General features: G+C 44.1%; 1 protein-coding gene across 2 annotated transcripts; it reads left to right on the top strand.

Annotated features, from left to right (window-relative positions):
- The first annotated feature begins 151 nt into the window (after nucleotides 1-151).
- On the top strand, nucleotides 152-9,983 carry VGLL1 (vestigial like family member 1). 2 transcript variants are annotated; one of them, XM_051630108.1, is made up of 5 exons: nucleotides 152-4,240; nucleotides 4,997-5,226; nucleotides 5,791-6,207; nucleotides 8,134-8,193; nucleotides 8,839-9,983. In XM_051630108.1, exons 2-5 carry the CDS (start codon nucleotides 5,016-5,018, stop codon nucleotides 8,877-8,879), a joined length of 729 nt encoding a protein of 242 aa, XP_051486068.1. In that variant the 5' UTR covers nucleotides 152-4,240; nucleotides 4,997-5,015; the 3' UTR covers nucleotides 8,880-9,983. The 2 variants fall into 2 exon arrangements, with proteins under 2 accessions (XP_051486068.1, XP_051486067.1); XM_051630107.1 differs by having other exon boundaries at nucleotides 5,788-6,207.
- Nucleotides 9,984-14,110: the final 4,127 nt, after the last annotated feature.

Genomic DNA, 14,110 nt, shown 5'->3' with positions numbered 1-14,110 from the left:
GGGGTTGTGTTTTATACTACCTTTTTAATAAACAAACTCATGAACAAAACAAGTCTTTTCTGGTTAGTTTTGAGATAATGTATTTGTCTTTTCTCTGGTAGCATTTGCTGTGCAGTGACTTCAGTTCATAATGTGTTTGTGTTGACATGCCAGAGTTTTCCAACTGGAGTCCAGTCGAGGTGTCACTGGAACTGGAAGTGTTTTCAGTGGGACACAGTGGTTGTTCCCTCTTCTGGGTTTTGTCTTAGACTCCATTCTGGCTGGTGTGTCACTGGACCTTGCATGGTAAAAGGAGGAGGAGGAATGACTGCAGACACCAGAGTTATAACTGAGGCTGGGGGGAGGTTTTGCTTGTTAAGGACAAGCAGAATTTCAATTTTTATTCTCAGAAATGAATATTTAAGTTGTGGGTTTTTTGGTTGCTCTGAAGTTTAGCATTTTGAATGCTTAAAAAGCACTGGGAAGCAGTTGTTTCAATTCCTAGAATACAAAGAAACAGGGTTGATAATCCCAATAGTTATTTGGGGTATTCACCTAGGATCTTGGAACTGATGCCATCAACAACCTTACAAGTGCTTTAACTGCCTGCCTAGGGAAATGCCTGAAAGGGTCTTGAAAACCTCTAGCAGAAGAAATCTGCTCTGTGGAATAGTTTTGCAAAGGTGATCAAAGAGGGGTTGAGATGTTGAAGGCACTTGCCCTGCTGATAGACTGGAATCCAGTCTGTCTCACAAGGAAACTGTGTTTATGCAAAGAGTTTGTCAGTAAAAGACTTAAGCACAGTCCCAGGAAATCCCACAGCCTGGCAGTTAAATTGTTCTGGGAGATGGCAGAGGGTGGATTCATTCCTATTTATGCAGAAGGAATTGGATTGTGCTCTCCTACTTTCTGGGTGAGTAAACAAACTCCTAAGCTACTGCATAGAAGACATAATGCTACCAGTGTAGTGACTCCAGTTCCCCAGTGTATTTTTCTAGCTGAGACTGGCAAGTTTGACCCTGATTCAGGATTTCTGGAATGGCTGTAATATGGTAATTTTGGTAAACTTACTACAAAAAAAACCCCACCAACAACCCCAACCTCCCTGTTTCTTGCTAAAGCCCTTGCAGAACAAAAATGTATTTTCTGTGTTCATTTACACAGATCCAGAAAAGAAGAGAGAGAAAAAATATTATGCAGCTTATCTGGGATGGAGGCAGGTGATCTTTTCCTTCTTGCAGATGTTCCTAGTTACATGCTTAATGCTGAGTATGCTATAACCTGGCATAGGAAAGTCCTGTTTGGCCAAGTTTGGTTCTCTGCCAGAACTTGTTTATCGTCTTCCTAAGTCCAGACGCTGTCTTCTTTACTGTGTACACGTTGTCAGAAAAACAAAACCCAATAAACCAAACCTACTTACAATCTTATTTTCCTCATTCCTGAAACCTCCTAACCTGGTTGACTTGTTGGAGTGCATTTCATGCATTCTTAGCAGATAGGCTGAAGGGAACGCCTAGTTCACTGGCAGCTGGAGGCTAGAAAGCATGTAGGGAGTTCATGAACGGTGCTTGTCTCCTGCAGTCACTGCAGAGTGCTCAGAACCTGCTGAGGGAAGGATCCCAGCCTGCTGGGAGATGGATCCCAACCTGCTGGGCACAGCATGACTTTTCTGTGTCTGGAAACCTTACTGGTGGGACACTGCGTGTGACAGGGAGTTAAGGTAGGAGAATTCAATGATAATTTTAACATCTGTTGGATGACTTTTAAAAATGTTTCCTTATTTGAAAGATACTTGATGAAAGAGGAGGCCTGCTTGCCAAATTATTGCTTAATCCTTGGGAAGTGGAAATGATTTTTTTTTTTTAAAACTGGTTTGGCCGGCATGAAATAGAGATCAGAGTTCCCTGTCTGGTGCTGCAGTGATGGGAAATGAATGCTAATAGCAATGGTGGGGAATGTGAAAAATACTGCAAGAATTGTCATTGTGGTGAGCCGTCAGCAACCATGTCTCTCAAGCCTGTATTGACCTCGTCCACCTGAAGGACAAATAACTCGGGCAATTACGTGCACTGTTTTGCCATAATTAACCCAGTCTCAGAGTCATGTGGGCTGAGCTGAGTCTGTTTCCTCCTGAGCTCCACTTGGCAGACACAACTTGGAAGGATTTCTGCCTTTTTTTGCAGACTTCCTGCTGGAAGATGGAAGAATGGGAATTCAGGTAATGAAGACCACAGTGCTCCAACCCTAAGTCCTGACTCTTGTGACATGAGGTTCCTCATGTGCACATGATCATTAAGAGATAACCCAGGTTATATCCAGTCTTCGTATGCCTGCTTGCTGGAAAGCACAAGAGGTTTTTAAGGGAAATGAGGAAAAAAAATAGCTAAGTGTCCATTCTTTCTTGTAGCATTGTGACTACTGTGGTGACAATCCAGACAGGCACAGCAGTGCTGCACACCGATAAACGGTGCGACAGAGCTTACAGTTAATGAGCAAGTGAAGCATGTTAATGAAGTGGTACAAAGACACAAAGGCTGGCTTGCACTGAGAGAGGAAAAACAGACCTCTGGGCCAGAGCTAATGCTGTGTAAATTGTACCTTGCTGTGTGGTGGTGGAGCAGTGTAGGAAGAGCTGGTTTCCTGCTTGCTGTCAAGATGGCCTGATCTAGCCCTTTCTCAGTCAGTGGGGTTGTTGATGCCCTTGCCAAGCTTCTGCCACTTGGGCTGGGATTTGCCATGATTGCAAATGTTTGCCTCCAGCTGAGCAACCAGAAAGTTTCTGAACCTCAACCGTGGGTTGCTTTCTAAAATAAGACTGGGGAAAACAGTGTCTCTTCCTGTGCTTGAAGTGCTTCCAGCTGTTTGGCTTGGTTGTGCTCATTCCTGTGCCCCTTGTGGGCCTTGGGAAGGTGCCTGTAAACCAGGAGGAAGATTTTTCAGTTTAAGCTTTCTATGTTTGAGAAAGTTGGGTTAGTTTTAAAGTTCTGAAATATTGCTTTCTGAATCGGCTGTTAGTACCCCCTTGCATGTCCTAACTGATGACCAACCTGCACGTGCCAAATCCCCACCACTGTGTTTAGGTGGACAAGAGGTTGGATGCAAGAAGGGAAAACAACAGAAATCCTAGAAATGAGGAGATCTTGAGTTTGAACATAAATTAGAAGTTGATGACTGGGATTAGGGCTGGCTGAGCAAGGAGCCACAAAAGGGGAATAACTGAACAAATCGTATGGGGGGTAGAGGCAGCAAGCAAAGCTAGACATGGAAGCAAATGATAAATGTGGGCCAGAAGTTTTTAGGTGGAAGGTTAGGCATAAAAAGGGGGATAGATTCCAGCTGGAGAACTGTAATTCTCATATCTCTTAATGTCTGAATACCTGGCTTGGCAGCCTGAGCAGTCTTTTAATGTGTAAGAAATAGTGAGAGACCATTTGTAGGCAGATACCTCACAGTACTCATTGAGACATAAATGAGTGCAATGTTTCTTAGGAAGGTTAGGAGGGGTTTATGATTAGAAAAGAAATCAGATAAATGTGCTGAAATAGGTTAAGCAACACTGTATTGCTGGGTTAGTTGGATGGAAACACAAATGTAGTGTTTAATAACTGGTAATCAGCCAAATGTTTCCCTGGTCTCTGAAAAAGAGCAGCCTTCTTTTTGCTACCAAGGTAAAACATTGATGCTGTGTGGTGTGATGAGCTGGCAGTGAGACTCAGAAATGGAGTGGAACCAGCAGGCACTTTTCTCTGCATCCATGGCCTAAGTGTTGCTAAATATTATTTTGATTACAGCAGAATGGAGGAGCTCTGGTTGTAGAACTAGCTCCCCAGGGCCAGAAACTGCCCAGATACATGAAAATCATGCTTCTCCAGGGCAAGCAGTGACATTTCTTGTCCTACTCTTATCATATCTGGCAGCTGAGATATTTAAGAAGAACAAAAATGAGTCTTAAATTCTTTTGTTGACTGCCTGCAAACTATTTAGTGTTTTCTGCCTTAAATCCATAACTTCTGGTTGAGCTACAGTGTGCTTTACAGTCTGGCTACCAAAGTTATAAGCAACTGGCAGACCCAACAGCTTGCTAGGTAAGTTGTTTCAAACAAAATAGTTTTTTTTTGTTGTTTGTTTGCTTTTTTAAATTGAATTTGCCATAATTGGAATTTCCAATAATTTAGTCTGAGTGTCTTTTTCTAACAGGTGAAGCAACTAATTACTCTCAGAAGACTTTTCCTTGTGGAGATCTGTGCTCATAGTGATTAAGGTACTTCACACTTCACCTAATCTAAAGTTGTTAATATTACTCCAATTAGTGGTTTTTTTTCTTTTTTTTTTTCCTTCTTTTTTCTACTCTGTCAATATGGCTTTTTTGAACAATGCAAAAAATAGAATTGGACAAACCACCCTGAACTTGATCCAGGACTGATGCCACCTCCTGAATTATTTGTCTGAGTGCTTCAGTTCTTTCAGCACAATTCCATCCTCAGGGCATATTTTCACAGTAGTTGGTCCTGAGCTCAGGATTATAGAGCTGGATGCAGGCAGGATGAGAAATGGCAGCTGGTGGATAGATGTACCCATTTTGTTCTTCAGCAGAGCCCATGCTATGGCATTGACAGCTAACTCATACAAGGTTGGTGTCCACCAGGCCCTCTGCAGAGGTGAGCCCTTCACTGCTCTCAAGATGCCCTGTCCCTTACTAAGGCTGCACATTGCACAGTTCTATCAAACTTAGCTCATCAGCAGAAGATACTGAATTGAATGAGTGGGAAAAATGCAATCCTGAAATATGTAGTACAGATTTCTTGAAAGGTTTCTGCTTTTCTTTTATACTTAAAGTGTTTCATATTAAAAGTATATGAGGAAATCAGTAAAGAAAAGTTGTGTGGAAGAAGAAGAAACCCAAAGAATATAATATTTTCTTCTGGCCCCACCAGTTTCAGGGGGGTGATGGGCTCACCACTGACTGTGCACTTTGAGTTATTAGTGTTTCTGTGACTGGTCTGGCTTTTTTTGGCAGGGGCTGTTGGGTATTGAAGATGGAAGAAACAAGGAAGCTCTCTCCAAAGCCATGTAAAAGCAAGGAACCTGTGAAAACAGAATGGGGGTCTCAGAGTGTTGTATTTACCTATTTCCAAGGGGATATTAACAGCGTGGTAGATGAACATTTTTCTAGAGCTCTGAGCAATGCCAAGAACCCACAGAACCTGAGAACAAAGCACAAGGATGAGGCTGTTGTCCTGAAGAATGGTGAGCTGCTTCCCATGGGTCAGCCTGGTGTCAGGGGGGAGGGACTGGCTTTCACTAAGGAATTTAAGATGCCCTGTGCTTAATTTTGGAACTGTGCACAGACAGAAAGTAGGCTTACAAAGCCTTGGATTATGTAGCTGGGACTTCTTAGGTAAATCCCTGCTCCTGCTGGATGCTTCCCAAGCTCTCTGTGGGCCTCTGTGGGACTGGGTCTTCATTGTCCAGCCAAAAGTCTCCATCAGTGTCAGCTGCATTAAGTGTATTATGACTTAATGTGTTGTCTTTGCAGAAGTTTATTTGTCTATGCTTTAAATTGTTAAAAACCTGCCCATGCTAGTGGCCTGCAAGAAAATACATTCAATATTTGAAGTATTGGTGGTGGTTTAGTCTGCTTTCAGTATGAATTTGTAGTTGATTGTTAAGATAAGCAGCACTAAAGTGAATATCTATTTCTGTAAAAATAAATATGCAATCTGGTAGTGTTCCCTTAGAAGTCCATTGCAAATTGCCTTGGAAAAACAAACCTGATGAGACTTCAGATGCTTTCTTTCTCTTTTTAAGTAGACAGCACGTCTCCCCAGCAGTGGAATTTCTCTTCACATTGCTCCAAACTGTACCCGTCGTCTTCTACAGCAAGCATGTCACATCCTGCTCTGAATTTTTCTGCTGCTGGGGTGGCAGGCCAGTACCAGCCATCAGCTCTGCGGGGTCATCCAACCCAGCCTCCAGATTTATGGCCCTTCCCTTCCATTGGGACTCCCAGTCTCACCAGTTCAGTGTATCCTCATGCCTTGCCTGACCTGCACGTGGCCAATGAGCCCACCTCTGACAGGAAATACGGTTCCCTGCTTGATCTTCTGCAACAGGAAAGGTGCCTGACATCCACGCAGGATTGTACCATGAAGCAACACTCCAGTTCTGCTTGTATGACTGGACCTGTTAGGTTACAAAATACAAGTCAAAGTTCACCTCCTGGGGGAGGTAAGGAAATATTTGCTGTTGCTTTATTCTTTGATGGCATCTTATGTAGAGACAAAGTAAGACAGTCTTGTCCTGAGGTTCTCAAATTGGAGCATTCTTCAGCCCAGTTAATGGACATTTTTCTCACTAGATAAGCCATGATGTGTACTGTGGTACTTGGGACAGGTCAGCTGTATAGTATGGCTTACTCAAAAAAAACCCCAACATTGCACACTTGCACAATATTTTGCCTTCTGGCTGGTATTAGGGAGATACTTTGCGGAAACATAAACATTATTCATGGTGCTCTCAGGCTCTCTACCTCATAGGTGGCAGGTGTGGTGGCCAGGGATTTGTCTCCCTCAAGCCTCTGTCTGTAGCTGGAAGGACTCAGGTAAGGGGGCTGGTGTGCTGGCCTTGCCCTGGCTCCCAGCTGACTGCCTCCTGGCAGGAGGCATTGCTGCTCTGCATGTCACAGGCTGGGCTTGCTCTCTGCAGGGGTTTCCCAGAGCTAAGGCAATTCCTGCAGGAGTGAAGGTTGTTGTGTATTTATTATTAATGGCAATTCCAGTCCTATGTACCACGAGCACACAGAAGAAAGCTGGCTGGTGACTGAAGTCCACTTCCCAGGAGCTTACATCCCCATGACATCTAGGACTGATGGATAAAATTGCTCCCTTGAGAGTAATCCCTGCCTTTGAGAAGCCCTCTGGGATCAGGCTTCCTGCCCGGCTAGGGTCTGCCTACGTTTGCAGTTCCTGGGCGGTACCCAAAGAGTCAACTTGGCACTGACCTCCAAGGAAAAGGGTTGTGAAATTGTTGAGGGAGTCTGCTGGAAAAATACAGCACATCCTGCCTGGTGCTTCGAGATAAAAAGGTCCAGGCACGTGAAGAAGTGATCCTCAGTCTTAGGCTTTGAAAAAATAAGCAGCTGTGAAATACCTACTGGTTACCCAGTTTCTAATCTGCATTAGCAGAAATTAGGCAGGACAGAAGCCAAACCTACTGCTTGTGTCTGCAGGAGCCTTATCCACAGCTCCTCTTCTGAGGCCACTCTAAAGCTGAGTTAGGAGGACCTCAACTGCAGGTGTTTTGCTGACTTGTTCCTGCTAGTGTGTCTAGTGCCTGACTTTGCCTGGGGAATGGAAAAGGGAGTGTGGACATCTTGAGCTGGAATACAAACTCAGATTTGGCTGAAGCTGCAGAGAGCTGCACCCTGGGCTTTCAGCAGCTAGTAAATGATAGTCTAATTAAGACACTGCCTGGACTTCTAGGATTTAATTTAAGAACTTGGTTGGGTGGCCTCTTCCCCCAAGGGGGCAATGTGAGCTTATCAAGGCTTGAGAGCCCAAGGGACCCACTCCTCCAAAAACAAGATGTTTTATGAAACTAGTGTTTGGATCAAAAAAGGGAAGCAGTGCTAACAACAGTGAACTTTGTTTTTTTTGCCATAAATCCAGAAAGAAAATGAGTGAGAAAAAATTGAAAAGGAAATTCAACAGCTCGATGTTCCCCAGCCACTGCCAGTTTGCTTTCAGGATGTTTACAGGGCCTCTCTGAATATTCCTAACATCATATTCACTTCATAACACCATGTGTAATGCTGTACATGTGCTTATCAAGCAACCCAAAAAGAACAGATAAGAAATGGCTGGCCTACAAGTCCCTAGGATGTGTGTGCATTTAATCTGGCTGTGGGAGTTCCTGCTTCTTGGCTCTGTCTGTTAAATACACTCCTTGTTGTGCTGTGTCATGTTTAAGAACAGCTGGTATTTATATTTATGGCAGCATATATTGCTGTGCCAGACAGCACAGAGCTCCCCAGCACCTGTGCTATAGGCTGGGCTGCAAAAGCACAAGGTTTCTTTAGGAACTTCTGTCTACTTTTAGCTCTGTGTTGAATCTGCTCATCTCCAGTGTTTTGTTTTTGTTTGTTTTTTTTTTAAGAGAGGAAAGCAAACTCTTACCAAGGCTCAGAAAACCCCAGTGTAAGCCATGCCACTGCAGGTGAGTAATGAAACCAGCAGGTCTGGAAACAACCAGTGCTCACCTATGGAGGAGAGTTGCCTTGCTTAAGCATGCAGAATTAAAGATGTTTCCTTGCTTGCTTCCAGACCACATATCAAAAGCTTGTTTTTCCCCCAGGTAGACACACCACCTCCTGTAACTACTTTAACAGAGAGAAACTGTTCTATTTGAATGAGACAGATTATTTTTCTAGTCACACCTACCTTCGTTTCTGTGGCTCTACCATCAGCCTGCCACTTCACAATGCCTATTTTACACTGACTGTCCAATTTTCAGGTCCCAGAAAGACAGGATACCCCTTCTGTTGTATCTCATGCACCCAACTTCAGGCTGAGGTCCCTGTTGGACCTGTGTGCTAACATTACTGCAGTGTTCACCAGAAAACCCACCACACTGCTAGGAGAGTTGTTCCAAGAAATTATTCCCAAAGCATTCATGCTTTCGTGTTGGTTCTTTGATGAGCAGGGGATTTTTGGGGATACTTTGGATGGGTCATTCTGTTTTTTCTAGTAAGGGTTCTCTTGCATCAGAGAAGACCCAGAGGTGCAATTTTGTTTGCACAACATCTTAGGAGGTTGCATGGACTGTGCTGTCTGACTGTCCTGATGCTGCTGTGTCTTTCAGGTATTCAGATTCATGACAGAAGACAAGATTTGTACTTCTAGCAACTGGATGTTTCTACTTTATTCTGAAAGAGGAAGTTCTTGCTGTGAATTTTTATTATGTGCAACTGTGAACCAAGAAGAAGTGAACTGCAGCTATTCTGGGCTTTTTCTCTCAGTTGGAAGGATACACATACTATTTGGGGAATGAAAAATCATCATCTTCTATTCAGTAAATAACTTCTAATAGCTGTGGTATTAAACCTGACAGTATGTTTGCTGTGAAGAAATATTGTCTACTTAAGGCTTTTCATGTAGCCCTCTCCAAAAGGACTCTTGGCACTTTTAAATCTTTTGATAGGAAAAACAATTCTTGTCAATGCAGTTAAAAACTGATAACTGCAGGGGTGCAGTGAGCATAAATTCAGTGCTGCAGCTTCTTATCTTGATTTGACATCTCCAAATTGTTTAGAATAATCTTAGGCCATGGGCAAGAGACTTCAAGACAATGACAGGTCAGCAAAGCATATTATCATATTTATGTTTTAAAGTAATTTGTAACTGTACTTGCAATTCACGGGAACATTCTTCAGAAACCATGTAATATGTATAAGCCCAAAGGTTCTGGTTTGCCCTTTCCTAACGTATAATCATTCTCTACAAAACAGTGAATTAACACACGGTCTGGGAGGAACTTTGGGTCTTCACCAGATGGAATTAAAATACCCCTGAGCAAAAAGCTGGAGGTGGGAATGCTCTGTTTTTCCAGGCTCTCTGCAAGTGTAAAGGATTGTTTTTCTAAACAAATTCTGTGTGATTGAACTTGAAAGGAGTGAGATTGAAGGGTCCACCAGAACAAGCAAGAATTCCCTCTATTCCCAGTGACTGCATCCCACTGACCTCCAGGCTGAACCAGGAGGGTGGTCTCAAGGCTTCTCTGTGGAACAGAAGTGGCAGCCATGAACTGTGCAGCCATCCTGCACGTTCAGATCCCCACCTTGCTTCACCACTCGCCCTTGGCAAACATGTTTGCTGAAGTTCCTGTGAGTAAAACCTCATGTGACTGATGTTTAGGTTTGTGTGTCATCCCTGCAGTAAGAGAGACTTCCAAGCCTTTATTGTAAATCCTAAGGATAAAAAAGATTTGGTTTACTTTTTCCTTCTTCATTAGCTATACATTAATGTAATACAAAGGAGCACAATTAACTTGATCTGACAGTTACTTAAGGAAACCTGACATTTGAGATCCTAGAACTTGCAATTTATAGGACAAATCCTTAGCTGGTGTGTTTGTGGTTCTGTTTATGCCAGATATCTACACTGCCACTGGGCTGCTTCAGTTGTAACACCTTGTTGTATAAGTTCAGCAACTTTAGATGTTTAGGTACTGATTTGCCTCCCTCCTACCCTGGGGAGGAGTCTGGGGCTTTTTTTAATCTACAGGTGCTGTTGTACATTTCTACCCCATGCATGTCCCAGGACACAGACATTTTATCCTGTGTCTCAGCCTTGCAGGCATCTTGCTCTGCCTTCTCATGCAGGATGACCCTGGCCTCGCTCCTCCTCTGATGGTCAGATAAACCTTGTGGGTGGCTGGGAGCAGCACAGCTGGCTTGGCTACTCCACCCCATTTTAGTCACTCCTTAACAATGTTAAAAATAGTCTTGGACTGCAATGACAAGAGATTCTCTTGCTAGTAAAGAAAAACGTAAGGGTTAAAAAAACCACAGAGCCCTCACAGCCTGGTAAGCTGGTTGTTTCCCTGTCCTCCATCCTCACTTCCATACCCCCATCTCCCCAACCCGGGCTTTGCAGACTCTGGCTTTGAGTCTCACCAGAGCAATTAGTTTTCCCCATCTCTCTTTCTCCTCCTGGCAAATGCTTGGTACAGCACAGAGCTACAGAAACATTAGCCAGCATATTCCATACTGAAGTACAACAATATTTCATATCCTGCTTTTATTACCTTTCCATGTGAGACAGGATAAAGCAGTAACTCTCTCCCACTCAGCACCATGAAAATAAGTTTCTAAGCTTACCATTATAAACCAACCAGCTCCCCATACTGTGTGTTTACCAGAGAGAGGTGTCACTTTAGGTAAAGCTCCCTGCCCAATGGAAAAACAACTCGAGCAGATGGAAGGAAACTGGATGTACCAAACCCCCCAAGGCCACCTCTGGTAACAGCACAGCCCAAACCAACAAGCCTGTCCTCGAGCCTGGGGGGGTGGAAGTGGCTCCATGGGCAGGGGAGAAGCACCCCTGCACACATGGGCTTCATCTGCTGCCCTGTGATGGTAGCCTCAGAGATGACCCAGGTCCTGCAGATACCACTGAATGATGTAGTCAAGGAACAACGCTTTGTTTTGGCCTTGCAGAATCACAGAATAATTTTGGCTGGAAAAGGTCTTTAAGATCAAGTCCAACTGTTAAAGATTAACCCTTTCTTTGTCTTTAAAGATTAGTTCCTGTGAAAGCATTGAAAGTCTGTTTATCTCCAAGTTTTGTGGACCCCATCGGGCTGCTGGCCTCACAGAGCAGCCTCTGCATCTGTCTGGTTGTGGCTCTGGAAACCAGGACCTCTGGATTTGTGAAGGTGGTAGAGCAGTGTGGACTATAATGCAGATAAACCAGATTCTTAAGAGGAGGGGGAGGAATGATCCTGCTTCTTGACAACTACCCAAAGATTAAGTCATAGAATCATAGAAGGCCAGGTTGGAAGGGACCTCAAGGATCATCTGGTGCAACGTTTCTAGGTACTAGTATAGTTTGAGATGGCTCAACAGCCTGTCAAGCTGAGACTTAAAGCTGCCCAATGTGGAGGAATCCACCACTTCCCTTGGGAGACTATTCCAGTGTTTGACTATCCTCAGGGTGAAAAATTTACCTCATGTCCAATTGGAATCTCCCCAGGAGCAACTTGTGCCCATGACCCCTTGTCTTTTCCATGTGACTCCTCGTAAAAAGGGAGTCTCCATCTTCTTGGCAGCCACCATTTAAGTACTGGAACATGGTAATAAGGTCTCATGAGCCTTCTCAAGGTTGAACAAACCCAGTTTTCTCAGCCTCTCCTCCCATGGCAGGTTCTCCCGTCCTCTGATCATCCTTGTGGCCCTTCTCTGGACCCTCTCCAGCCTGTCCCATCTTTTTTGTAGAGCAGGGACCAAAACTGAACACGACGTGTGCTGGGTAAATGACATTTAACAAAAGTGGCCCCATGCAGCTCAGCAGTGTGAGGAACACTGTGTGCAATCTGGGCACTGCACTCAAATCATTCCAGAGAAAAACACAAGGGCTAATTAAAAATGAAAGCAATTACGAAAGTCCTCCAGCTGGACTTTTTAATGCATAAATGAAGTGGTTGGTTGGGGTTTTTTTAAGATAAAGTAAGTAGATTCTACGGAAAATCTCCTGGCTTTAGTCAAGCTGCCACATAACTAAGACATTTGAGATCCCAGTTCCACCTGGGACACGTTGTTGGTGCTGGATTTGTGCCATGTTTTGAGAAAAGTTTAGCATAAAAAACATTTGTTCCTCTGTTGCAGCAGTGACTGCTGTTTGTGAGTGTGCAAAGAGCAGCCAGGCAGTATTGCACTAGTGAATCATGAAGGGACTTTGCTAGAACAGCAGCACCAAGGGCTGCTCCACCTTGTGGGCACACAAGGTGTGTGGGCGCACAGCACCGAGGGGGTGATTTACTCTGAGTAAAAGGGCTGGGGCAGGAGGAGCAGAGGGTGTTTCCACTCTGCTCCATGCAGGAGGTCATCATTTTCTCCCTGACCTCTACAGTTGCTGGCAGAGCATGAAACAGTTGCCCAACACCTGCCCTAGGTGAGTTGGACTGTTTTTCTGGGCTCGTCCAAATATGTAGGACCAGGATCATGGCTGCACAGTTTGTCCTGTTTCTTCCCCAAAAATAAAAACAAGAAAAAAAAAAAAAGATATTATGGAGGATTCAGTTTGTTAGATGGTTTGAAGGCATAAAATCAGTATGCATCATCTCTAAGATGGCGCATGGAACAAAGCTGGTCAGTTCATGACTAACACCTGCCCACACCTGGGCAGGGGTAGAGGATGAGCTGGGTCTGATGAGGAGGCTTCTCTCTGTGACATATTCAGTGTATATAAGGGTGTTATTAAATTGCATTTTGGCTTGATTTAAGCAGATCAATGAGCTAAATAATTCTATGTGTTTGCAGGATTTTTCAGCTGTTATGTTGGCTCTTGGTGTGTGTTTTCCAGACTGCCTCTCAGCTGACAGATACTTCTATGAGTTATGATTTTCAGAAGTAGGTTTGGGTAAATCATGCAGCTGATAAACCATCAGTGGTCAGGTTTTCACTGATAAAATGTGGATGGATGTGAAACTAAAGAGTATTTCTTGCAGGGCTGCATTTAGAGTTGGTTTGTTTCTCTCCTCTAAGAGCCCTTCTGAAACCTCAAAGCAATGGCTTCAGCAACTTTAGTCTAATTCTTTGGTGGCTCTAAACTCAAGTAGCTCCATTTCAGTCATCTGGCATAAGGTAAAAATCCTGAAAGCCTGAAGGCTTTATGTTATGAAAGACAATATTGTCATTTTCCACATAGGAAATTAATCTGTTCTTGCACACATTTAGGTGCTGCCATTTACTCCAGGGATAAATGTGATTTATTATGCTTTGGTTCTTTTCATGGCCTGGTACAGAGCTTGAACTTCCTCCTGCTTTACTGTGCTGCACCTGAAAACCTAGGGAATTCCCACTGCTAAGGAAATGAAAACTGTAGGACAACTTGACAAGGATCAGGCAGAAGGGTGAAACAAGGGAAAGCAAGTTTTCCTGTCACAGCCAGAGCATGGGGCTCCCAGCTGGGGGATGCTGTGGGGGACAGCAGGACATGCAGGTGTCTCCTGAACTCAGCTCTCTGGATGCAGCCCCCAGTGGAGGAAGTGACAAACTCGGATGGGCACAAGGTGGGTCCTTTGTTTCCTTGGTTATCAGCTACTCTTGGAGATGGGCACTGGATGATGGATTTTAATGTAGGATCCATCCCACACCTGCTGAGAGCTGGGGCTCTGTGTTCACTGAGCCTGCATGCTGGGCTGATGTATGACAGGCTGAAGGGCCCTTCATTAATTTTGTATGTTAACACCCCCAGGACAGCTATCTGATTTCAAGAGCGTTTCATTCCCATGCAGGGCTCTGGCTTTTTTCATACCTGAGGCATAATTTTATGCATGACTCGCTGGCGTTTTGCCACCCAGCAGGAGCCACCGTGTGGCAAAGGATTGTAGTGGCAGCTGTTAGGGAAGAAAA

This window comes from Apus apus, chromosome 12, assembly GCF_020740795.1.
Source record: "Apus apus isolate bApuApu2 chromosome 12, bApuApu2.pri.cur, whole genome shotgun sequence".
Classification (NCBI taxonomy): Eukaryota; Metazoa; Chordata; class Aves; order Apodiformes; family Apodidae; genus Apus; species Apus apus.
The sequence above is the reverse complement of the archived record's forward strand: the minus strand, read 5'-3'. Positions and strand labels throughout refer to the sequence as shown.